General features: G+C 43.7%; 1 protein-coding gene across 1 annotated transcript in view; it reads right to left on the bottom strand.

The window, feature by feature from the left end:
* Nucleotides 1–982: 982 nt before the first annotated feature.
* Nucleotides 983–26,096, bottom strand: part of wdr11 (WD repeat domain 11) — a 50,871-nt gene continuing 25,757 nt past the window's right edge. Inside the window, exons 12-29 of the mRNA XM_070977531.1 lie at nt 23,587–23,693; nt 20,755–20,830; nt 18,182–18,290; nt 17,315–17,436; nt 16,151–16,298; nt 14,032–14,138; nt 13,664–13,778; nt 12,184–12,355; nt 11,857–11,965; nt 10,458–10,520; nt 10,045–10,110; nt 8,608–8,797; nt 6,560–6,655; nt 5,702–5,867; nt 5,206–5,303; nt 4,727–4,872; nt 4,117–4,196; nt 983–3,008 (exon numbers count right to left, since the gene is read on the bottom strand). Of these exons, the coding sequence (XP_070833632.1) occupies nt 2,806–3,008; nt 4,117–4,196; nt 4,727–4,872; nt 5,206–5,303; nt 5,702–5,867; nt 6,560–6,655; nt 8,608–8,797; nt 10,045–10,110; nt 10,458–10,520; nt 11,857–11,965; nt 12,184–12,355; nt 13,664–13,778; nt 14,032–14,138; nt 16,151–16,298; nt 17,315–17,436; nt 18,182–18,290; nt 20,755–20,830; nt 23,587–23,693 (2,173 nt within the window). The 3' untranslated portion in view covers nt 983–2,805. The remainder of the gene's footprint in view (nt 3,009–4,116; nt 4,197–4,726; nt 4,873–5,205; nt 5,304–5,701; nt 5,868–6,559; nt 6,656–8,607; nt 8,798–10,044; nt 10,111–10,457; nt 10,521–11,856; nt 11,966–12,183; nt 12,356–13,663; nt 13,779–14,031; nt 14,139–16,150; nt 16,299–17,314; nt 17,437–18,181; nt 18,291–20,754; nt 20,831–23,586; nt 23,694–26,096) is intronic.

Here is a 26,096-nt window from a genome sequence, read left to right as displayed (position 1 = left end):
CAGGATTGATTTGGAGCTGGCTGTTAAACTCTCCCCGTGTGTAGCATGAAACACTGAATTCCAGCGATTTCCATCTGTTAAATGAACAGTGCTCCTCACAGCTCTGGATCCAAGCACACTTAATCTTGTGTTTCTGACACTACTTTGAATCTGATTTCAGTGGCGGGGGGTGGGGGGGGGGTGAAAGCCAAGCAGCAGATGGAAACAAGGCTTCCAGGAAATTAGTGGAGGTGGGGTGCAACAAGAACATGAGTTGGCATGGCGTCTGCCTGTTTTCTTTAGGTGGAAGAAAAGCAGGGGCAGATAGAGAAAAGATGGATGAAGTACATATAAGGTAGAAAGGGAAGTGACAAGTGAGGATGGCTGGATGGGAGTTGTGATCAGAGCCATTTGGCTCGCTGGGTGGTAGCCTGAAGTATAAGGAGCGGGACAGAATAGAAGTCCAGCAGCGAGGCCCTGCATACTGATGACCTGGCTGTAACGGCTGGCTCGGCTCTCCGGCAGTTATTCATTAAGCCATTAAAGGAATACAATCAAGTCATTTGTGTGGCCTTCTGTTTCAGACTGTTTTTCTTCCCTCTTGTGCTCTGCTTTTTGCTGGAGAGAGAGAAGAAACAGAATACATGTCAATGAATAAATCTGAGGCGAAGAAAGGAGTGAAAACGGTTAGACCTGGCCGTCGAGCTGAAGCCAGCTGTTGGCCCTCCTTCTGAGCAGACAAGTAATTAATAGCGGAAGCGACTCATGCAGGAACTAATTCGCTTTTAAGACAGTTTGATAAATGAAAGAACATTCAAATTCAATCTACCTGGGTTGGAATTAAAGTTGGATAATTGCAAAGACCACTTGATATAACAGGTCTTTTCGCCAAAGTGGCTGCCATTAAACAGAAAAAGTCCACAATTTGCCTCCTCATGAGGAGTGAGAGCGCCCTCTTGTGTCAACATCTTTAGGCTGGAAACAACACACTGACACTACGAAGTTAATAATAGTGATTTTATTGCCATCCATATATACACATATCTTTTTTTCTCTTGTAATATTTATATAGCTTAAAGCATTAGGATCACTGTGTAAACAATGAACAGAGAACAATGAGAAAAGTCTGAACGTTTGTTTAGTTCATCTAAGTACAAAGAAAGCAGCAAGTGAACAAGTGCCTAATCATAAAGAGGCAGTACAGTACACATGGCTCCCACAACGCTGCATGACATGACTGGAGGAGGATACATCAGATCAGGTAAACTACAGCTGATTATCTGCTGGGCTGCGTGACTCTATGCTGGCTTTCTGTGAGATCCTACAGTATGTCAGTGGAGCTCTGTCACACGGATCTACAGGAACAACATGCCGTCCCCTAAAATAGGCCTGGGTTGCCATAGTGACAATGTCTGGGGTTAACTGTAACACAGGACAGCACTGACATGTTTATGAAACACACTGACACACTGATTAAAAGTCCTGTGGACCAACTGTCTCTACTGAACACAGTACAAGGCAATTCAACACACAATCACTGAAGTCTTGGCATTGTCACACGATTTTGATGATCAGCAGATACTGACTACGTGAAAGAAGAGGCAAAAGCAGAGCAGAGCCCAAACCTTTCCTAAACCGCGTCAGGCTGTGCGATTGTGAAGTGAAGAGTGGTAGCAGCACAGATTATTGTTGGTGTGTAAATGTTCCATCAGAGGTCTGATTAAAATGAGTTACAGCACATTTTGACAGCTCTTCTCGTAACACACACACACACACACACACACACACCAGAGAACAAGCTCATTACACAAACATCAAAGAATACAGAGAGCAACGCATCCTCTCGGGTCTTCACATAAGTAGAAAATTGAAAATTCCAAATTGGATTAATGGGATGGATTAATGCACAACCAGGATCTATTTCAATGAAGTGAACTCTACACAGGCTAATTAAATGGTCTCACTCAGGTGGGTAGCGGTCAGATTCTTCTCCTCTTTGTGTGCAGGGAGATAATACACTAACAAGTGTCTAATAAGTGCAGGGTGGCCTGACTCGCTAATTATACTGCCGTCCAATGGCTACAGCTGCAGAGGCTTGTGCAGTAACAGGCTTTGGTCAGTCACTTTTACAGCACCACGTGTTGTGGATAAAACGTGCAGTCTGTCTGGAGCTGTACTGTGTTACAGGGAGGCTGGAGGAATCAACGTTAGCGTTCAAATAATGTGCTGTTTTTGGTTAAATTAGGAGTGCATAACTCGTAACGCGGGTCCTCTTTAATGGCAGCGCATTTTCAAACTGAAATAGGAACGTATCGTGTTAAACTCATTCTGCCACATTTAATCTCAGCAGTAAAAAAGGCAAATTAAATCTGTAACGCTACAACAGTACTCTGACGTTATTAATGCAGGCACACAGAATAAAGCTTGACAAGCAACGACCGTTAAGAAATCAAATGAGTTAAATTCATAAACCGACAGAAAACACAGACTGATATCAACACTGTGTAATACTTCACTTGTTGGGAGAATCGGGACAGAAGTGTGTTTCTCTCAGGGCTGTTACATGCACACACAGATGCACACAAACACTCACTGGTCATACTGAACGTTAAGAGATGTCATGACAGTCACAGACACAGGCAGACTCCAGTGACGGACTGAAATCTTTACATGGAGGAAACCTCTCTTCTCATGATGCAGAAACGATGCTCATAATTCTCCTGCCGACACAGAGTTACAGTTACTGAAGCTGGACTGAATGGATGACCCACGATTTGCACCGATGGCGGTGGCTGCCCTTCTCTCACAAACCTCCCATCTTCGAGGTCACTCGGTGCTCTCCTGGCCCAGCTCCACTTCCTCTTTGCCAAAAATGGCTTCTGGCGTGCCTCCCTCTCCCTGGAACAGCTCCTCCATCAGCTGCTCCCCAGCGCTGCCGGCCCGTGATGCCCACAGAGCAGCGCCCTCCCTCAGGCCCAGAGTGCGTAGCAGCCGTGCGTAGTCCAGAAATGCAGCCTCGATGAGTTTATGTGCAAACGCAGGTCAAGGAGAACACGTAATGTTTCATAAACACACATTGAGCCAATGAAAGCTGTGATCACTCAAAAATATGACTTTCATTAAAGGTCACATTCTTCAACTGTCAGTGCGAAGTGACTTCAAGCTAGACTAGACTGTTACATCCTAAACATTCAATGGTGCACATATTCCCTTTAAAAAGTGCTAAACAAGTTAATCTAATGAAACTGATTGGAGGTGGATTACAGCATGATTAAAATAAAAAAACTGTACACAAACATGTGAATGCAGATGCAGCCATATAGGACAAAAGGGGTCTTTAAACAAAATCATGATCAGTGAGGGCAGGCTGAATTCTAGAAACACTTGTAAGCAATAGGATGAGATAAAATACAAACTACAGCCTATAAAATGACTATAATGTTGAATCGACACCTCTCTAAAACAGCTTCAACGTGAAGTGGACACTGCAACATTCATGAGGGGAGAATTTATTGCAGGACTGCATTCGTTTAAACCGGTGCAGCCAAATGTATTCAGCCTCCAGCTCATCACATGTGCTGGTCCTCCCTGGGGATCACACCTGGGTGGGTGTTTGAGCCCAGTTCATTTAAAAACAAAAGCACAAAGCACAAACAGATATTACTGCGAGTCAGTGTGAAAATGAGATTTTTGTACTCTCTTTAAAGACAGCTTGGCCTTGCCTAGTCTAGTCTCCATAATTCATGAATGACTAAGTGGTCACTTCTGACCAATAAAGAGGCCAAAGGGGATTTCTTCAATTCAGCATGTGCACAACAATGTAGGCACTTACATCTGCTGTCTATTCTATATAATCTGTGGTCTAGGTGTGATGCAAAGTGTTTTCAAAGTCTAGGCTGTAAAAGTTATTTTCTGAGCTTACAGTATAAGTGAGCTCTGTGACCATGGTGTGATATTGGAGAACATGTGAAATATAGCACGATGTGCTCGGTGGAGCGTCTAAATTGACCTTGATTGAGAAAAAGCTCTCCACTATCGAGTGCACGTCTGTAGTAGAGATGGACAGAGTTAGCGGCGGAGCTAACTCTGGTTATAAATGGCCCTCAGAGTGCAGTAATGGGTTTTCAAAAAGGATATTGGAAGAATCGTTGGCCTCCATCACCCCATACTTCAGACAGGCTTCGATAAAGAGGGCGGCGCGATCAAAGTGCCTCATACTGCCGTGGAGATAGGAGGAGGAAGAGAAAGACACAGACAGAAGGAGGGGGTGAGAGCTATTGTCAGAAACCAGCACCATCCCCGCCTCGATGTCTGCGATGCTAAAGCATACATCAAGCCTGTCGTCCTGATGCCACTCTTATTCTCTGCGAGAGCATTTGTCGCCCGAGGTGTCTCATACCATGAGCTGTCAAGGAGAAGGAGAGGGAGACCAACAGCCGATCGATGCTGTGGTTAAAAATACGGGGTCACACCACACCATCCGCTGTGAAGTGTCCTTTGGTGTACTCAGGGGGAAAAGGAGAAGAGGGGACTGAGACTCAAGTGTTGATGGATGTGGGTTAAACAACACGGGAATAAAGGAGACGAAGGTCGAGCAGCAAAAAGTCACAGCGTGAAAAAAAGAATTTGAAAGAGCTGAAGTTAAAAAGGGAATCTGTGTGTTTGTGTTTCTCATTCTGAGATTCAGTGCTTTTACAGACCTCAGTCTAACTCATTTTTAATGTCTGGCATCAGTCCTGCTTCTTACCTGTGGAGCATCTCTCCCACTTTGTAAAAGCAGCCCAGGGAAAGCAGCACCAGGATGGCTTTGGACTTGTGGTTGACCTGCGGGGAGCACAGGTGCTCTGCCCAGCGCTTCAGCACATCTGAGCTCTCCGCTGGGCTCAGCCGCACCTGGAAACACACACGGCATGCGAGGCACTGGAAATCAGTACACTGTAAGTACTGGATGTCTGAATGTTGTTGACCTGACTGTGTTCCCCAGATGATAAAGCTAATAAGAATACTCATTAAAACAAAAATCAATAAATTAATAATCACTACGTGGGTCACAGATGTAATTAATCCATGAAATCGTTTTTTTATCTCACAATTACCGATAGAAAATACAAAAAGTCAAGCATATGTCTATCCACTACATTCACGTTGCCTACACACTCACAAACTAACCAAACATTACACAGTATCTGATGTTTCCCGTTGATGGATGGCATCATGCTGGGTTACCTTAGCCAGCCAGGCGGCGCGGTTCCACTCCCCGTAGGTCTGCAAGTAGCGGCAAGCATCTGCTGCCTTGTCAATCAAACACAACAGCTGCACTCCCTCTGACAGATAGCAAAAGGGGAGAATTTGTACAAAGATGTGAGACCAAGAAACTACAGCAATCACTATGCAAGGTGGCAAACCCACCAGGTGATGGTTTCATAACACAGCAGCAGCAGTCGCCACAATACGTGGATCAAGTCCAGTCCAAAATCTTAATCGTACATAATTTTTAAAAACGCAGTTCCAAAAAAAAATGGCTACAAACTTTTTAAAAGCATTATTAGACATATTTGAAGCCGCTGAGTTCATTTAAAGGCCTAAAGAATAAATAAATTATTCAAAGATATTTTAAGGCGCTTTCAAGGCTGCAGACACCCACATGATGAATGCTGCTTGCACTCATTAAAAGAAGTGCAGAGCATGTTGCTAGCTGCTCTCAGACATACAGTAGCACTACCTGCTAGCTTGCCGTTGGCAATCATGTTGGTGGCCACTAGTTTGATGGTGGATTGTGAGGGTCCTGAAGAGGTGATGGTGGTCACGAGGCAGGCCTTGAGTGAATCACAATAGTAGCTGGGGTTGTCTGCGCTGGTCTCCAACAGCAACTGCACTGCCCGGTCCGTCTGAGAGCAACAACAAAGGGAGGAGAATGTAATTACTGAGGTAGCACACAGAGAGACATGGCTTTAACAGCTCATGCAGGTAACCACTGTGTGTGCTGAACGACACAGAATAACTGGGGAAATTATATTTATTATCATGCTTTTTATCTGGTGGAGATGAAGGCTCGCGCTGGGGTTGGCTCAGACTGTTTCGTGGAGGTCTGCACCTGTAACTAACAGCCCGCTGATTGCAGCCTGTGATTAGAAGGAGAGTGGTGACATTGGGAAGGGAGAGGTGACTCCAATTCCCACAGGCTGAGACGCTAGGGAGGACAGAGACAGCACTTATCGTCCATCTTGCTTCATTGGGCTCCACAGCACCAATATGACCCATTTACCATTATGACAATTTGCCCACATGCACAGCTAAGGAGGATGAAGGTGTTAGTGTGCATTTGTGAGAGACAGGACGGTTGTACATTCTGAGAGATGTAAGTCAGAAATATGGAGAGGTCTGCGTCACATTTAAGGTAAGAGTCAATCCATTCATGTGTGAGGTAAGATTGTTAGAGCGTGCTGACCACCGAGATGTCGACCACAAAGACAGTGTGTTTGTCTGAAAACTGGAACATCTGAGCAGGAGCTCTTATCTCATTTCACCCCCATATGACGTGAATGCAAACATGTGTCTACTGTGAAAGTGTAATACTTACTTGACCCAGCAGGAGGAGCTGGTCTGCACATTTCTTAGTGTGTTCATAACTGGAGCGCTTCACCTCCTGCAGGTGAACCCGGTCCAACTGGAACTTCTGTGGAGCGGCAAAGGTGGAGTCACATGTTAGCTTACGTATTGCTTCCAAAGATGCATGGTTCAACCTCGTATGTGTGTGTGGGAGAGAGAGTGAGATGGAATAAGCTGGCACATGATTCTACACTCAGGACGTTCAAAGAATAGTGATGAGCAAAAAGGATACAGAGGACAATTATAGAAATACAGAGTCCAGAGATGGAGAGTGTAATTATAACATCTTTAAAATATTCAGGAGATTTCAGTGTTTCTGGTGCCGGAGCCTCCCGCACTGCCTCCCATTACTGGTGGCTTTTTCCACATTAATTTATTACACGATCCCAGATGGGAGATCGGATTTCTTTACAGCGAGCAAATCATAGGCAAGAAACATGAAAACAGCGATAGATATTTCAAAGTGTGAGAGCTCATCAGCTTTATAAGAGGACTAGAGGGGGAAACGACACAACGAGGGGAGAGATAACAGCATAGCAGAAAATTAGCGACATAGGCTGCATGTGTGTCAGTGTGTGTGCACACCTGCGTGTCTATGTATAAAACAGAAACTTTACTTTTTTCTGGCACTTTATTATGATGAATTCTTTTGTGAGTCACAGCCGTGGGCATAAATCCTTGCAGAGATACCAAACGAGTTTAGCTACTGTGTGCTCCGTAGTGGAGCGCTGGATATTAGTAATTACATTCAGACTTCTGCTGCTGAAGCCGTTTTATGACAACAGGAGCCCACTGTAGCTGCAGACTGTCTGGGTAGTTCTTTGAAAGCCTTAACTTTGTGATCACTGCACGGCCCCTCATTAACAGGGAGTAGTACTTTCTCAGAACAGAATGGTGCATAATCTGCTAAAAAGCCCTGACCGATGCTCAAAGGAAAAAAAATGACGGGCTTATTACAGACAGGACCTCTATCGGCTGAACTTAGACAGTCCATTTCTGCTACTTCAGGCTTCAATGCTAGCTAAAAGCTACTTGACATTTTTAATCATCTTTCATCAAGAAAGGTGAATGTTCCCTCCGTCTCTTCTCCTCTGCTTTCTTGGGTACATTGATGTAGCCTTGAGGGGAAAATGACCGAGCCTGCTAAAAAAAAATAAACAAAAAAATGCCTGTATTCACTTGCACAGTGTGGCAACTTTTTAATTACTCTCCACACCACTCCTCCAAACTAAAGCCCTCAGATGTACTTTCTAAAGCCCGAGCACAAAAACGACGTGTGGCACATCACAACTACAGAACGAAAAACATAAAGCTTTAATGAAAAACCTTTGCATTCACAACGGCAACATGCGGACGTCTTTGCTCGACGGGCTTTATGGTTGCCATGCCGACGAGCAGAGTGATGCGGCAGACACAGCAGACCAATCAATGAGCATCTTCTGAAGAAACTTTTCCAACACAAACTAGGTCGATAATTAAAGTTGAAAAAAAAGAAGAGATTATTGAGGGCATTGTTTTAAAGGCCTTGTGCGCTGGTTCAGCTATGTGCCGAGCGGCATTGAGCCGAGCAGTGACACGGAGCAAACAGGAGAGGGATCTTTTTTTTTAATTGAGCGCATCCTGGCTGTGGGCGAGAATCGCTGAGAGGAAATGTTGGGGGAATTAAATGTAGCGAGGGCGAAGTGAAAGATAGGTCTGACCTCAAAGACTTGAAAGTGTGAGCTGTGAGCCAGGGACTTAGTGAGATAACAGAGGAGATACAAAATGTCATTAATAATGGAATGAACTGTGTGACCGGGGCGATGCTGTTGACACTGTGGATGACAAGGGACAGGATGCTGTTTGTTTGTGCGTGGTCTGACTTGAAGATCGCAGCTGTCTCTGGATGAGTCCTAAAGGAATTCTTAAATGTTGACTGCTGGGATCAGGCATTTATCTCTATTGTCTCTGTTTACCAAAGAGAGAAAAAAAGCAAGAGAAACAGGCCAACACTTTGTCCTCTTCTCTTGTTTCACTGACCTGGAAGTAGGAACTCTCACACAGGACATCATTGCAGATGTCTAGGTGGTTCTGAGGTGATGGCTGGGTCCCTTCACTTTGGGCCTGTCCCTCTGCGGTGGACACGCTCAGCTGACGAGCCTGCGCAAACGACTGGAGGTAGTGGGATGCGACTGTCCAGAAGTGAAGATCCGACTCATCCCCGAACAGCCTGCGGTTTAACACAACAACAGATCAGCTGGCCCCCAGTGGAAACTGCTCTCTCTAGAGTATTTGGTCAAATTCTTCAGTCCGAACCAAAGTGCTTGCTAGTTCTTCTAGAAGTTTCCTCACTAATGCACTAATGAACCATAGTTCCTGCATCTTCCAGCCCACGCCTCGCTCTTTCACCAAGTTACCCCCCCCACCTCCTCTCAAAATCCTTCTGCCTTTTCTTTCCAGCTTCCTTTTAACACATCTGCACAAGCACACAGCTGTTGCTAGGTTACACTGCCACATTATCAGTGGCATGAAAACTTGGACAGACAGATGCGGAGGCATAATCACGAGCTCTCTGTGAGGGCACGGTCGCAGCGTTCGCCGTACAAAAATGGTCCTCAGGACTTTCCAGGTAAATCATGACTTTAATAACAGGATGTAAAAGGGGGGTTGAGATATTGCATTTCCGCTCAGGCAGGCTGTTCTAGATTTGTCAGATGCTCGAGGGAAATGAGAACTGGAGCAGAGACGAGATCAGAGTTGCTGACACCAGCTCTCATGTCATTCTTTTTTATGGAGATACAGAATCATGGCTGTACAGTTACAGCCAATGTAAATCCAGTCATCTTGGCAGATTTGACAGCTTTAAAACCAAAAATGATTCAACTCCCAACATCACATCATCCTGTTTATCTTTTTCAGTTAAATCACATATGCAGAACTAAGTGAAATGTATAACGGCTGTGAAAACTTAAATGATACTATTAAAGAAAACCTTTTCCGGATTTCTGGAGCAAGATCACTCATGATCACCTAATCATATCCTGCTCGGCTGAATTATATCCTGAGCAATCAGCGAACAACAAGGTTAACAAGTAGCTTGATTGCAAACCTACTTCAGCTTAATCATTGTAACAAACAGACCCAATCTACTGTCTAAATTTAACATTCGTCCTGACAGGAAGAAAGTAGCAGAAGTTAACATGCTGAGTCAAAGACAGGTTTAACCCGTGTTCAGTTATATGCCAAGTTTTTGTGCTTAGCACTACATTCTTAGCAGAGCTAGCAGCTTCTTAAAGATTCTTTTACAGCTTATACAAAGTATGCTTTTGTCAGAAAAGTAGCTACAGAGTTGGACGTACTGTAGGTGCACTGTATGAATGTTAACAAAACAACTCTGCTGTGCTCTGTGCACCATCATTAACCTGGTACAGTCTGTGCAGACAAACAGCGCTAACTTCATGCTGAGTTTTAACTCACCGTGAGACCAGGAGGCAGCGCTGAAGCAGGCTGAGCTCCGGGTCCTGTAACACACTCTTCATGTCACTGGGGAGCCAATCAGACACAGACAATCAGAACACAGCGAGAGCCAATTACACTTCTCAAACACAGCGGGCCCAGTATGGCTGTTACGGGAGATTCCTCTTATCTGTCAGCCCACAGACTACATGCTCTTTGGGCCTGCTGTCTAAACACAAAGGAACCTGGGACTCGACTGCAAGCCAAAAGTACATAAACAAAAACTGATACTTGGCACAAACACGCACGTACCAACACGCACATGTACCAACATCTGATTGTTGCGTTTGCATCATGATATTGTATTGAATATTTTCATAATCTGAGCTACAGTAAAATGTGTAATCATTACAGTTTGAAAGTGTAGAACTCACTTCGACAAGGAGTTGAGCTGCTCCTGGATCAGGCCTTTTATCTCATCTTTCTCATTGTAGTCTCTGAAAGAGAGGGATCAAACTCAGTCAAATGGCTCTGCTCACGTCTCCCTAAAATAAAACCTTAACTGATATTAAATGGGAAACTGAGAACCTGCGGAAGTTGATCTGAGGTGTCAGGCAATAACAGATAAGCCTCTTCTAACATTTATGCTGGGGCCAGGTAGCACCCTGCGAGCGCTATTAACACAGCTGCCCGACTTACGAAAAGGCAGCTGTGTGCGTTTAATGGGAGAAAGAAGTGTTGCACTGAGGGCTCATCAGGCTATAGTTAAACACAGATGTAGCTGTCTGAAAAAAACAAAACTTAAACTCTTCTCTAAGGACGGCCTCTGTTGGCTCCCACCATGTTGACTTGTTTACAAAGGTGACTTGCTCACACTGGCAAATTGGGTAGTTGTTTTTATGAAGGCAATAAAGAGAAAGTTTGGGTGGCTGGCAGATGGTATAGTGGTATAAGACAGCACATCAAGTCTTATACCTCGATGGTTGGTAATTCATTCAATATTTTATCGATTCTGATGCTGGAGGACAATTCAGAATTTCAAATCTGATTTAATTACAAACAAGTTTCAGTTTTATTTATAGGAATAAACATAACTATCATTCCTGCTCACAACACATTCTGGTTTGTAACTCAAGACTGCGCTAAAACCAGCCTCAAATCCAAAGTGAAACTGTATTAAACAGGGACGACACTATCACATTTTGACCAAGATTCAATTGGATCATGTTTCTGCTGAAACTGTATCTGTACTGCATCAGAGTGTTGAATGACACACTGTCTGTAACTTCCTGTCTTCATCCCAGAGTTAAAATGCAGTTTAACTTGAAGCCGCTCTGCTCATCCACTGATGCACGCTGTGTGATATCAATAATTGAAACTCCAGGCCACTATCAATGTGCTGCTCTGCTCGCTTGCTTACAGCAGCTTGCTTTAAGGATACAGGCAGGTACCACAATATGCTCTTTATTTTACAGCTGGTGTACCCAATTACTAATTATTTGCTACAGTAAACACAGGAACTGGTTTAGTCTTTACAGAGCCAATACAAATAATTTTTAAAAAGTCAGCTCTGATACTGATTTTGCAGACCGGCTCAGGGCAACTATTCTTCTACAAGTGTCACTGATCAAGTTGCTTACAAACCTGTACACAAACAGGAAAAAGGGGCTTATAAAAGAGCTTTGCAAGGTCATGGCTTGCATTTTCCACTTTGGCACTTTCAGCATGGTGTTAATGTGAGATATTCTGTCTGTGTCAGCTCTGCTAACATGATAAGGGGGGTGATTTTAGAGCGGACACATCCACAGCGATGTCGTCAGAGCTGAGACTTACACTTGAGTGATGTCCATGGTGAAGGTTCCTGACCAGGGCTGCAGCAGGAGGAAAGCCTTGAGCGTGAGGGCAGCTCGGGGCAGCAGCAGGTAAGGACACCACACTGGATCTGAACATACGCCCCACGGATCAGAGAGAATTTGACGTTAGGCCATGGCTGTTAACAGCATCTTGAGTCGGACTGCATCTCGTGCCATTACGTAATGTGTAATCGGAGAAATCTAAGAAGCATTCATTTTTTAAGAACGAATCCTTCATCCAATCCATTTCTCTCCTCAAACCTCTATGCAATATTTCTTTCATCATACTCTTGGTTCCCCGGCTCACCGGTCAGGTCTTGCTCATCCATGCGGTAGCTGGCGGACTTCATGGCCATCTCCAGCACTCGGATGCAGCCGTCGTCTGAGGCCAGCACGACCTTGTCGGAGGTGCACCAGTCAATGTCTAGGATGCGGTAGTTCACGTTGCGGCCGATCCGCATGCTGCTGACCATCTGAACCTGAGAGGAGATAAATAAACCTTGGTAGTTCATCTCAGCGTACCACCTAAAAACTTCTTTTGAAGCATCTGTAACAACTCTGCTGGGACGGTGGGAAAAAAAAATTCTCTGCAAGCTTCAAGGGGGAGAAAATACACAGGATGGGATGATTTTTTTGATTCTCCAAAAGCCTGCTGTATCAACAAAGGCTGGCCAATGAGGCGGCAACTGTAAACTAATTTATGTTGAGTATAGCAGGATACAGAGTGGAAAGCTCAGTGGACAAACATCCTTTTCAAAAGGTGTTCTCCTCTCTCCCTCTGGCTTTTCATGTGGCTGTGAGGGAGTCAGTGCAACGGAGCTGTCAGGAGAGCACTGAAGCATTTCGGCGATCCTCTCCTCTCTCATTCTCTCTTGCTCCTCCCGCTCTCTCTCTCTAGCCCTGTTTTCCCCAAACCTATAGCTGTTGCTTGTTTCCCTCTGCAGCTTCATCCATCTGTTGTCTGGCTTTTACAATTGGGGACTGAAACTGTGTCTTATCTCGTTTCCCCCCTAAAGAAAACACATTCAGACAATAGTGCCCCGGTGGGAGCCTCTTCCTCCCCAGACACTGCTTAATACACCAGAGCATCTATCTGTGTCCCCATTTATCCGCTGTTCAATTTTTTAACACATTGCTGCTGGGTAAGCTAACAAATATTGTGGCATGGGTACAGACAACCGTATAAACCCCCCCAAGAAAAAACAGTCCAGTCTGTGACATTAGATCAAACGATGAACTGGAGCGTAAACTAGCTGCAAGGTTCCTTAAATGAGGTAAAATGAAGACGGTGCAGTGAGAAAACTTTCTGGATGATCACGACTTCGGTAAATAAAGTTAAAAAGGAAGCGAGGATACACGCTGCTTACAGGAGTCAGAGTCATCCATCCTGCTACGGCTGAGCTTATATATGTCAGCGGAAAGCTTTTAAAGCTTGTGTATGTGTACTTGTGCAGTGCACTGTAATGATTCTTTAATAAAACAGGACAATTACAGCAGATATGCTATTACCGCAGCGTTAGCTTCAGAGAGGACATTAGTTAAATACACCCCACCGCAATATTGTGGTGCTCCAGCTCTACAGTGCAAGAGAAACACATTAATTCTGCCACAGTAAATCTGTTAGAATGCAAACCACCACTACAGCAGGAACCTGCAGACCATTGCCTTTTATTTGAATTATGCAGAGCGGTCAGGTGATGCATGCTGGGAATTTAGAATGTGTAACAACAAACCAATGAGTGAATCATTTGTCACAGTGACAAATGACACGGCGTGCGGAGGCTCACCTCTTTGGTGTCCCAGACCTCTGCTCCGTCCGTGTACATGACCAGCAGCTTTTGGTTGCCCTTCCCCGGGGCGAAGCGAATCTTCTTCACCCAGCCACGGTGTGTCGGTATTCCCCTGGAAACATCAACAGCACACATTTCTTTCCCATTTATCTCAAAACATCAGCATATAAAGACGGATATTCTTTTTATCATGCATACGTGAAGCTCCAAGCATGGATCTTTGCCTGCACAGCACAAAATCTTAAGGCTTAGCTCATGAAATTTTAAAGAAAAATCTAAATGAAATGAACATATAAAGCACAAACAGATGCTTTGGAGAACTGGAGGTAGGAACACAGTAGCTGTCTAAAACTTTTAGCTGTTACCTGGACAATCGAGCCTTGAGGTCCCAGAAGTTGAGATTGCCATCCACGTCCCCAAGCACCAGGGTGTCACCTTTCCAGGCAATGCAGGCGATGCTGCCCATACTGCCCTGCAACACAGGAGGAACGCATCATTCAGTGACGAGCCTGCTCAAAAATGACTAATTAAGTCGTATATTTGTATTTTTTTTGCATGTATGGATTAACAGCATCTGGTCTGTGTGGATTATTTTTCTTTACAGACACAGAAGTGTAGGAATTACACCACTTTCTACTCATGTCACTAATGAGTTCCTGTAGCTGAATCCTTCAAGTACTGAGATAACCTCCATGATCATCCTCCATATAATTACAGGACAGACATAACAACAATGATGTTAATAAATCACGTCTTTAATACAGCAAACTGATGGGTAGTTAAAAAGTGCCATCCCAGCATACTACTTCCTACTCTCTGGCACTTAAATGTGTGAGACTGAATCCAAACAAGAAAATAAATTAAAAATACATACTTGGCGTCTGAGTGGTGAGCGAGCGCAACATCGGAGTTTAAATAAGGCTGCGCCACAAGACAGAGCACTGATGTGAAGACATTTGGTGTCAGCTCACCTTCGCTGGTGTGTACGCAGCAGATAATAGGACAAAAGTTTTTAGGAGACTTTCTGTCAGTTTCCTGACAAAGATATGAAGATCCTCTATCATCCTGAAAGGACTGTAAAACCTTTTGGGGTATGCAAATCTGTGAGCAATGAATCTGCAGCCGTCACGAAGATAAGGCTTTAGAATCCCCCGGTAAACCTCTAGTGAATAGATGCAGGTAGTGAGCGAGCAAAACACAGACTGTCTAACAATCCAATCTGCGGCTCAGAATAGACTCGAGAATCTGATAAACTATAGTGGTTTTCCTTTAGAAACACTGTATGGAACAAGATGAGTTTTGCCATCACGCGTGAAAAAAAATGAAATACAAATAGACACATGTTCGTGATAACGTATGAAATTGTGTTTGTTGACCGAAGACATGGGCAGTCAACTACAATCAACAGAAAGCGCTACACTGCAACATGATTCAGTCTGACACCATTAGAAGTAACATTGAGATGATAAGAAGGAGAAAGTTCCTAAAGCCAGAGTCTTCAAAAGCACTTCTCCAACAATAGCTTCGAATTTATGGTACTTATGGGGGAAATAGATGCTTGGGTTGCTAAACACATGACTTTATACAGACTTAAATACAGTAACACCCCTTTTGTCACACCCTAACCAGACAGAGAGAGAGAGAGAACATGTACAAAACATTATCGGGCACAAACTCATGATACACCCACAATTGAGTGAATGCAACAGTAGGCTGTTTTTTCTTTGGCAAACAAATAATGTTAAATCTGGCAAAAAAACACCCATAAAGCTGTAGAAGCTGAAAAACCTTCACCTAACAAGCTTTAGTAATAAACATTAGGTTGGCATCTTTCTGTTGCAGAGCCAACATCTGTATCATCCCCCCACACAAGGGCCACAAAAAAAGGACAGAGGACATAAAGGGGGAGTGATGACATTGTGCAGATGCTGCCTAACAACCAGGCAGCAGTGTTTCTTTTGAGCTCCAAATGTTGTAAAATGTTGACACAATGCAGATCTTTGATGACAGAAAGAGGGAAGTAATGGATGCCAGAGCAAGAAGAAAAACATGAAAAAAACTTACCAGTGTTTTATCTAAAAAAGAGACTAAGTGATGTATGTGTAAAGCACTCTATAAGAGACAGTGTAGGTCACAATAATGAGAGAAAGCATTGATTGATAGATTTGACAGATGACAGATATAGGCATATATATATATATACATATATATACACGTACACATTTACAGACAGAGGAAAGGAGAAAGTTAGAGGTAGAAGTAGTGATAGGAGAAATAGTGATGTCTGCAGAAAGCAAACGAGGAAAAGATTTAGATCTCTGTGTACAGACAGGATTAAGACAACATGAAATCGAATGGAGAGGGAGAGATGTGAAACAGGTAGGAATAACTATGTGGAAGGAGCAGTGCGGATGACCTTGAAGTACTTCAGGAGGATATGAAGTGAAGAGAGACATAAAAAAGACACACAGTCTCTGGACTCACATCAGGGGGAATTCGTGCACCATCTTTGACTGTGTTGCCCTCCACGGTGATGTGGTAGACCTGCCCGTCTGTGTCAGTGAATACAAAATGCTCCCTGGCTGAGATGGCCTGGCTCGTCTCAGACTTGCTCTCCGCATCTTGCAGGAGGCTGCAGTGGAGAAACATGTCAGGTTTTTTGCACTCTTCGCAGTGTGAAATATTTTGGCTGGACTTCTTGGTATTCTGCTGCTGACAGTGGTCAGGCCAGCCCGGGGTAGTTGTACCCCAGGGAGACTGAAAGTGAAATGGAAATGGTTAACTAAAAGTAAGGGATAAAAGTTTGAAATGGTTTGCTAAAAGTATCCTTGTGGAAACATTAGTCAAATAGATAGCTAAAAGTAATGAGAAGATAGTTAAAATGGCTAAAAGTTATGAATAAATGGAGCTTCTGCCACTCCAAGTGGTCACCCAGTGGTACAAAAGCAAGTTTGAGAAACCTGATCTCAACACTGACAAATCAATTGTATGATGTATGATTGTATGATTAGTGTTGTTAAATGACATCCAGTTTACCCTGACATTCAGCTGCCACGTTTCTCTGTGGCTGGATTTCATTTTCACAAGTTCACAATATCAGAGACCCATGCTGATAAACACACACACAAACGCACACATGTTTTTGCAATGTGGTTATTAAACGCTTTTTCATAGGATTTTACAAAATAACTTATGAATCTACAATTGGGCCAACGAAATCAGCCACAAGTTAGGAGGACATTACTGGACTGTTGACGTTCGCAATCAGATAATGAATCAATTAAACGCAATATGAGGCGAAGAATAATTTTGGAATAGGTTTTTAAATCCGATTTCAATTCCTCAAAAAGTAGCTTTAATTCATAAAAGCCACAGGTTTGAGCCAGTTATTCACCGAGTCTACGATAAAGGACCTCTACTGGGCTGCCAACATGTGGACAAACCAGTATATCAGGTATGATACCATTTCTACTGCTAGTTTACTTTACTACATGATTTTATTTGAAAACATACAGATGTTCTTAGTCGTTGTCTTCGGTGTTGGAGGACTTTACTGAAAGTCTGTCTGAAAGACTTCGCTCTCTGCCTTCAGGCTTTCCATCCTGGCAAAAAACTTCCAAGAGCAGCACTTTTATCTTTCTAACTGACCTGATGACTGAGGACTCAACGCTACTCTGCTCAGCGTCTGACACCGTCTGCCGAGCAATGGCCTCCCTCGCCGCCAACTGCTTCTTCTTTAGGCTCTTCAGGTTGTGGGACGGCGACCACTCCTGTTTACACACACACACACACACATAGGGCTGGTGTTACAGTGACAGACTGAGACAAAGACCCAGACACAAACACATTAGCTGACATAACGGCAAACCATTACAACAAGCAGACACATAGAGACAGAGTGGACGGGGAAGTGATTTGCATGTACAGTGGAAGCTCACATAAATGAAACTCGGGCTCACAGGAGAGCTGTTTTCCCCTGCCTTCCCGTCTAACTGCGCGAGCACCGTGGCTGTAGTCTGGCTGACTCGAGGTTGTAATCAATATGGAAATGAGACAGCAATATGGGGCTGGGGGAGGCCAGCATGTATTATTAAGGTTACTGGCATTTTTATTCGCACTGTGGAGGATTTTACAGCCCTACTGTAAAGTTTGTCCAGCATAACTCTTCTTTTATGAGCATTTCTCTAGTCTAATGAAGCCACTGTTCTTTGCTGAGCTTGGGGAAAATTTCCAGACTAATCTTTCAAATGGCCCGCACAAACACAAGAAGGGAATGGGGTCAGAAAGTGTAAGAGACTATTAACAAAGGGAAGAGTCAACAAAGGGTGCTGCTACAGCACTATGTGTTTTGTTAGAGTAAATATGGAAACTGGAGGTGCTCAGATATGCAGCTGTGAATTGATATGAGCATATCTAAACACCTGCTGTTACATTTCAATTTCCACAGTATTTTTTTCGCTGGCTTTCACGAGCACCTCAGACCCAGCTTTTATTAGTGTGGAGATTTGTGAGTACCAGTGCAGTGACAGTGGGGAAGTTTTTGGCCATCTCCCGGAGAAGCGTCCCCGTCCTGATGTCCCACAGCTCCAGAGGTTTGTCTCTGAACACCACCACCAGGTACTGTCTGAAGACCAACATCACAGACACACATTCAATCTCAAAACATGCCCACAGTTAGCAGGCAAGGTGTCAGACTACCAGTTTATCTCGTCATGTTTATATTGATAAATGTTTAAGAGCCTAAAAGCATCAAGGGTGAGTTTTCAGGATGAGCTTTGTGTTTAATGCTTTCATCATATTTGCATTAGTGTGCTGTTTACAGCAAGGAACAAATGAGTGGCATGAACAAGAATTTTCTCGCACAGACTGTATGAATTATTAAATATTGAAACTTGCGGCCTGAAGTTAGCCAGTCTGAATACCCCGATGGATTAAATCTGGCCAAGTAAGAGGCTCTCCTTCTTAAAAACTACCATGCAATAGCTCAAGAGCAAATATCTAAACTTCAGCTGCTGTAGAGGAGCAAACACAGAATTCAACCATGCAAAAGCACTTCAGCACTGGGCAGCAGCTCCTCAGCGAGCAGCAGCAGCGTATGAAAGCATGCTACACTCTCTCTCCTGGGAACTACATCCCCCAGGCATCTGTTATTATAAGACTGGGACCTGTGGCAGTCTAGATAATGCAGATAAAAAAGATTGATATGATGCACTGCCCAGAAATTACACATTTTTTCACCCCATGGTGTGAGGTGCAGAGTGGAGCTGCACATCTTACATTCTACTGTTTATCTTACAAGTCCGCCTTGCTTTAAGACTATGCAACTGTTGCTGAATAGCAGTCAATGTGAGTTATGGAATAATATTAAATGTTAAACTGCTAAAACAACTATTTAACACTGAGTCGCTCAACCGGAGAAGAGTCGTAAAGTCAGCAAATTAAGACGTTAATGTCCGTTACTCAGCTGTGTTTCCCTAATGTTTGCTAACATCAGCCACAGTGGATTAGGCTCGAGCAGCAAAACCCCTGACTGTGCTCAACTGAGCAACAGTGCTTTCTATCACTTCTGAACCGCAGTGGAAGAAGTACTCACATCTTTTTCTTAAGTAAAAGGAGCAATACCACAGTGTAAAAATACTATGTTATAATACATCAATTTAATAGTTGACTTACAGATTATATTAACACATAATTACTAGTCATAACTTAAGTTATCACGTAAAAGTAGTAGAGTAAGACATCCAATATTTGCCTCCAAAATGTAATTTAGTAGAAGTATAAAGTCGCAGAAACTGGAAATAATCAAGTACTGTTACCACAAAATTGTACTTAAGTACAGACCTTGTATTTAGTTACATTCCACCGCTGCTTATGAATTCAACGTTTCATGTGTAATGGTTTACAGCTGTGCAGCCATCATGTGTCTGATGATCAGCGTAGACTGGGCCAAATGTGAAACTCTCAAAGCAGTTAAAGTAAAAGATCCAGAGGAGTTCTTATCTACAGTCTCTCTATGTGATATGGCAATGTCACTTTCATGGTCATGGCTTGTAGGCTAACCCTTTATTAGTGTGTTGCGCCTACATAGCCAACATTTTTCCCTCTAGAGAGGGGGACACTTGTTGCTATTAGCAATAAAGGGACAAAAGTACAGGCAGAATAATCAGAGGTGTCACTTTCCAGTAGAATACATTAAAGAGAAACTTTGGCGATTTTCAACCAGCTTTGTATCATTATAATGTGGGCAGTATATTTAAATGAACAGTGAGCATCCTGCTCATTTGACACTCGCCGGCTGTAGGGCTGTTTTCATACAACAGATTGTCCACATTTTTGTATGCCTGCCTCCACGGACACAAAGAGTACAGAAGTGGGATTCAGAGAGAGAGAGCCATCCCTCTCTCCAGAAACATATTTAATGTACTGGTAAGCTGTAACACACAGCCCAGTTTTATGAAAAGAACATCTTTCCAGTAGTGAAATACCCCTTAAACCACCAAATCACATTGTAAATGTATATACAAGAGTTGGGCTCTACAAGAGAGCTTAGCAAAATATGTAGCTTTCAACATGTCAAACACTGGGAGTACACAACAGACAGCTGCTGTCTGATAACCTTCTGTGTCGACTAATTCATCAAAGAAATGTGTGATGACTGTAAATAAATGCTCTTTCATGTTCTGAATATCACAGTCCCATTAAAAGATGCAGCAGTGATAAATACTTCAATAGAAATCCGTTGATCCAAAGCTGCACAGCATGAATATGTGAAGGTTGTTGGGCACAATAATAAATACACAACACAATTAATGGCAGATCGGTGTTTTACAGGATTTCACGAAGACGTTCACTGGAACTTGTTTGGTTAGCAAGCAACAGCAATCAGCCCTTGAAAACAATATGTTTAAAGTTAAAAGTTTGGAGACAGACAGAGATAGAGAGAGACAAGGGTGCGATGGCTCCAGGCAGGTAAGCTGAAGAGAAGTGTGTGGGTGTAAACGGTAAATGCAAATGTACAGTTTGTGCTGCAGTGTGTGTGTCTGTGTGACGTTAATGGTGTTTGGTTTTGTTGGTGGCAGAAAACTCACTTGAGATGAGACACTTTAATCATCTCAATGGGTGGCTCATCGTTTCCTCGCTCGCCTCTAAATGCAAAGCATCTGCCTGCAAAACACAACAGACACGGAGAGAGGGAGAAGGTGAGAGTGTGAGGGAGAGAAGGCGACGATGGAAGGCAGAAGACGCCGTCTTTCCTTACACCTGCGGGGAGAGCGATTCATCTTATTTCACTTCAGTGCCAGGGCGTCCTGTTTCATCCGTTTCGCCGGAGAGGGGCGAGCAAACTGCAGACAACTTGTTCCCACCACCTGCTCGAATCCCTGCTTTTAGTTCAACTTTCCAACTACCCCAAGTCGACATTATGCAGAGCATCAAGATGCCCCTTTCAACACAACAACAATGCCCTTCAGGTGTATGCGATCACATTTGCCTAAGGAAGTGATCTGATTTTGAGGAGGACACGTGGGGAAGGTGGCCTGTTTAAATCTACGAGTGACAGAGCTGCCTGTGGTGGTCTGGAGGAATGACGGGGGGGGTGACCTCCAACAGTTGTGTTGAGGGGACATGATAGCAAAGCATATGGTGCAGAGAAACCTGTGGTGCACTAGAGGTTAACGCAGCCCTCTTCACCATTCCCTCTTTTGTTTCCTCAGTCAAACACAGCCAGAGGAGCTGTGAGATTGCAGAGCGTCAATTATGGTGCCTCACTGCACAGATCATCAACCTACGTCTCTAATGATGTGTGGCATGTGCGCCTTCACAAAAACACAGAGATGATGTTGATTACTGGGAAGATGCTCTAAGTGTTCAGGAGACGACACCTGCCATGATCATGCATGGATAAATAATAATGTTGTTCTAAGGTGGAGTTATCATCTGCACACATGATAAATATTTATGCTGTGTGTGAAGCAATGGAAACCGAGTTCACTATAAATTCTCAGCACTAGCGTCCCACAGTCACTGCAGCACATAACAAATCTTTTCATAGATAAAGAATATATTCATTCACAGCAGCTGCTATCATTGCTGCAGGTATCACCACCACAATTCTCCACATCCTATTCTCCAACTGTGAAGGCCACAAGGTGTCTGCCTTAGAGGATTAGTCTTACAAGTGAAATACAGAATCCTTAAGTACAGAACTTACTTTTCTGCGATTCTATTGGAGGACTAGTTCAGGCAAAAAAAATATGCTCGCTTTCCCAGACTAAATGAGACAAACTCACAAATGCTCAAGTAACACAAAGACAAAATTGTGCAAATCTGCCTGCTGTCTCATTGAATCTGGTCCAGGATGTCTAGGTGGAACAGCAATTGAAATGCTGGATGTATAACTATCTTTTAAACATCTAAGCAGGAAGAAAAACCAGGGAAGCTATATCCCACAAGTGTAAAAAAGCCTCATCATGTCTTGTTTTTATTCCTATACGTGTAGTATACACATGTAGTATAAGTAACCTGTAAATAAGACATCTTGAGAGTTGCTGAAAGCTGTATTTTTCTGTTTCGGTGGAGCTTAGTGAGTTGTTTCCCCCTGCCTGCCTTGTCATCTCGGTGCTATGCTAGGCTAAACACGTCCCAGACCTATTGTATCTTTGTAGGGAATACACGCAGATTAAATTGATATTGATCTTTCCATCTAGCTCTTTGTTAGACAGCCAAAAAAATGTATTTCCCCAAAATGCCGTGACTGTAGCAAACACACAAACACACACACACACACATACATCGGTGCATCAGAGATGTAAGGCATGACACTGAGACACCCGCAGCCTTTGTGACACTGCCGGCAGCTACATTTGCAGTCGGGAGGATCTCAGTCACTTGAAGTCACAAGATAAAACAATTAAGTATATGTGTGTTGGAGAGTGTGTGCGCCTGTAACCAAAGCTGATGCTGTGGACTGTTAACTTTGACGACTCCGGTGCTTCAGAGAGGGTCATCACACAAGTGCCTTAACCTCGCCATTGTCCTCAAGGAACTGATGGATAGGTGACCCAGACATCATAGTGACTATATTTCTTAGTGTGCCCACGCAGATCTCTCAATCCAGACACATTAAGCTTATAATTTAAGTAGCAGACATAACAAAAGATATTTTTTTCCACTGACACCTTTAACTACCTCCACCTGACCTCTTATTACTGCACCCTCAGGTTGCTTCCCAATTCTGCCCTCTCTTGAAAATGTAGCACTGTATAGTTTTCACCCCCTGGAAGAGGCCAAAACACACAATGGCCACTGCTGGTGCAGTAATTCTATAGAGCAACGGGTCGATGGGTTCAGGCAGGGATATAAGTCGCTCCGCAGGAAGTCATGATAGGATCTCATTTTCTGAGGCAGGCATCCCTTGGTGGTGCCCTAACACTGTTTAGTCTGGACCTAATTTGGAGGAGAATGTAAGTATCCCTTGGAGGAGAACAAGAAGAGTCTCTTCGAGAACCACATAGACACAAGAAGACAAATAAAAAGAGAAAGTCAGAGAGACTGAAGTGTCTGTTTTCTTTGTTGTTAAGGCTGCAGGAACCCAGACTAAAACAGACGCCCCAAGAACAAAGGCCAGTGTAAAAATACTGGTTGGCACCCTCAGGTACATGGGATAATATGTGCGTGTGTGTGTGTGTGTGTGTGTGTGTGTGTCTACTTGTATATGTATCTTTGTGAGAACCAAATGGAATTTTAGACCTTTTGAGGACATTTCTGGAAATTGAGGACATGTCTGCTGGTCCTCACTTTGAGACAGACCTTCAAAGGGCTGTTTGAGGGTTCAGACTTGGCTTTAATGGTTAGGTTAGAATTAAGATTAGGTTAAGGTCTGTGTGTGTGTGTGTGTGTGTGTGTGTGTGTAAGTCTCTTACCAGTCGGAAGATCAACATGCTGCAGCTCATTCCGCACCAGGCCCATGTTGTTGGGAGCAGAAGTAGCAAAAGATAGGAAACTGCTCAGACTCACCCATTCAATCCCCCTGTGGAATAAGCACGTATGCATACACACACACACACGCACGCACGCGCACGCGCACGCGCACACGCACACACGCACACACACACACACACACACACACACACACACACACACACACACACACACACACACACACACACCCAAGTTGTAGTTGTATTAATCTAATATTTGCAGTGTAGCTGTCAAATATTCCTCCAACTGACATACCTAAGACTTGGAAAAAGTGTAAAAAAGGCACAGTGAATCAAGACAGCAAGTGTCAGAAATGAATATTTTTGAGGAGTAGGCCCAGCGTAGGGAGCACAAACTCCATCATAATGAGATGGTAAATAGCCACATGATTAATTAGTCAATTTCCCCACTAAATGTAAATGAGATTCTCGGCAGCCAGGCCTCCTTTGGCTTGGCTTGTGCTGGGGCAAGGGCTGGTGGGCTCATTTCCATAAAGCACCTCTGCTCTCACCACCACAGAGAACACACAGCTTTGAACTTAATATTGTACATCACAGCAGTGCTCCGCATGCGTCTAAGCAGGAGGACATAAAATCCAGCAAACCAGTTTCCAAGAGAGAGCCCTGATCTGAAGGCACGACTTTAATGCGAACATCTGGTCAGATGGGCTCATATACGAGTGTCTTACTCACTTATGTTTGTCCTTTTCATGCTCTGCTTTTGATGTGGCCATTTAAAAAACACCAAGGCAGTGTGCAACATCAAGCAACTAAACACTGTGTAAGCACTTACATATGCTAAATATTACATGCAATGTGTCAGGATAAGGTAGAGCAGAGAAGAGAAGAGACGGCTGCTGAGTGTCATGACAGAAGAGTGAATTCACAGCGACACCAGAAAGGAGGGAGAGAAAACCACTGGCCAATCATATGCATACACACAGGCAGAGGTGGCTCCAGACCTTTCAAGTAACTTGTGCTTGTGTTGCATTGCTCATTAAAGTTTGTTGGAGTTCAGCATTTGTGGATACCAACTTCTCTCATTAAAGAAAGCCTGGCTGTGCTTGAACGGATGGTGTTTGCTCCCAATCAATCTCTTAACAGCGTTAATTGATTCAATCTCGTGCTTAATTAATCCTGGTGAAATAGTTTTGCCGCTCATTAGAGAATGCTAACAAATGAAGCACAGCCTGCTCTCGGCTGATGTTTTGGCTGTTGCATTGTGGGACGCTCAGAAGGTGGTGCGGCGTTCTCAAATCAGCCCTTCTCAGCGTGGTCCGCCTCAGACCATAATTGACCAATTCATCATGGGGAGGCGCAGCAGGACAACACAGTTTTATGTGCAAAAGAAATGAAAAGGTAGATTTAAGGCAAGCACATTACCAGAATTGATCTTGAATGGACGCATTTTGTCCTAATTAGAGTAAACAACCTATACACTCAAAAATCAATTTTGTGTGCTGAACGGTTTTTTAGAAATATGAATCTCGACATGTGAGGTCTGATTAAGGCTGAGTGTTGTGAGTAATGTGGAAACAATCACAAAGGTCTGAACCTCCTGGCTTTATAAAATCTCTTCTGGAGCTATAAAGGTAAAGATTTGTTTTTCATTTTTAATTCCGGGTTCAATGCTTGGTTAAAACAAGGAAGCTTCCTAATATAGACCATGGCTCTCCCCTGAACGGCCTCTTTGAAGTGTTATTGACAGGTTCATTAATTAGCTACTTAGACCTGAGGGAATTATGCAGCGTTCAGAGGTTAAAAGAACATTACAGGAACAGCCTGAGCATTTGGCTTGATTTCCACTATAAGGAGAGGAGGTAATTTATTCCAAGTGACGAGTGAAAATGATATTTACATGTAGCATGAATTTCACCGGGAAATCAATAGTCCTTTCTACAAGCAGATATTCTGACTCGCCATAGCAGGAAAACTACATTTGAAACTGATAACATTAACGATGGCTCTGTTGTCTACTTAGTCCATCCAGGGAGCCAGCATGCTCAGCAGAGCTCTGCACTAATGTTATTAGTTTCACCTGTATTGTTCCTGCTGAGAGAAGTCCAAACGTCTACTGAGAGAGGGGGGACAATCCCCTTTATTTGTCACACATACACGCGAACATGCCATGCAACTGGTGAAATTTGTCCTCCTCGTTTAACCCATCCTGGTCGTCCTTCCTCTGCGGCGGACCAGGAACGGTGGGCTGCCATCCGACTGGCGCCTGGGACCCAGTTTCCTTTGTCACCACTGGTCAGGTGGTGATCTTCTTGCATGTTTTTAGTGGGTTTTTTTTAAGGAGGAGGAGGTGAGCACAGGGAGAACATGCAAACTCCACACAGAAAGGCACCAAAGGCATGGTGGGGGACACGCCACCAGCGCCCGCAGCGGGATTCAAACCGGGGACCTTCTAGCTGTGAGGTGACTGTGTTTCCACTGTGCCACCTATGGCA

This window comes from Chaetodon trifascialis, chromosome 13 (genome assembly GCF_039877785.1).
Source record: "Chaetodon trifascialis isolate fChaTrf1 chromosome 13, fChaTrf1.hap1, whole genome shotgun sequence".
NCBI lineage: Eukaryota > Metazoa > Chordata > Actinopteri > Chaetodontiformes > Chaetodontidae > Chaetodon > Chaetodon trifascialis.
This window is presented reverse-complemented; position numbering and strand designations above follow the sequence as displayed.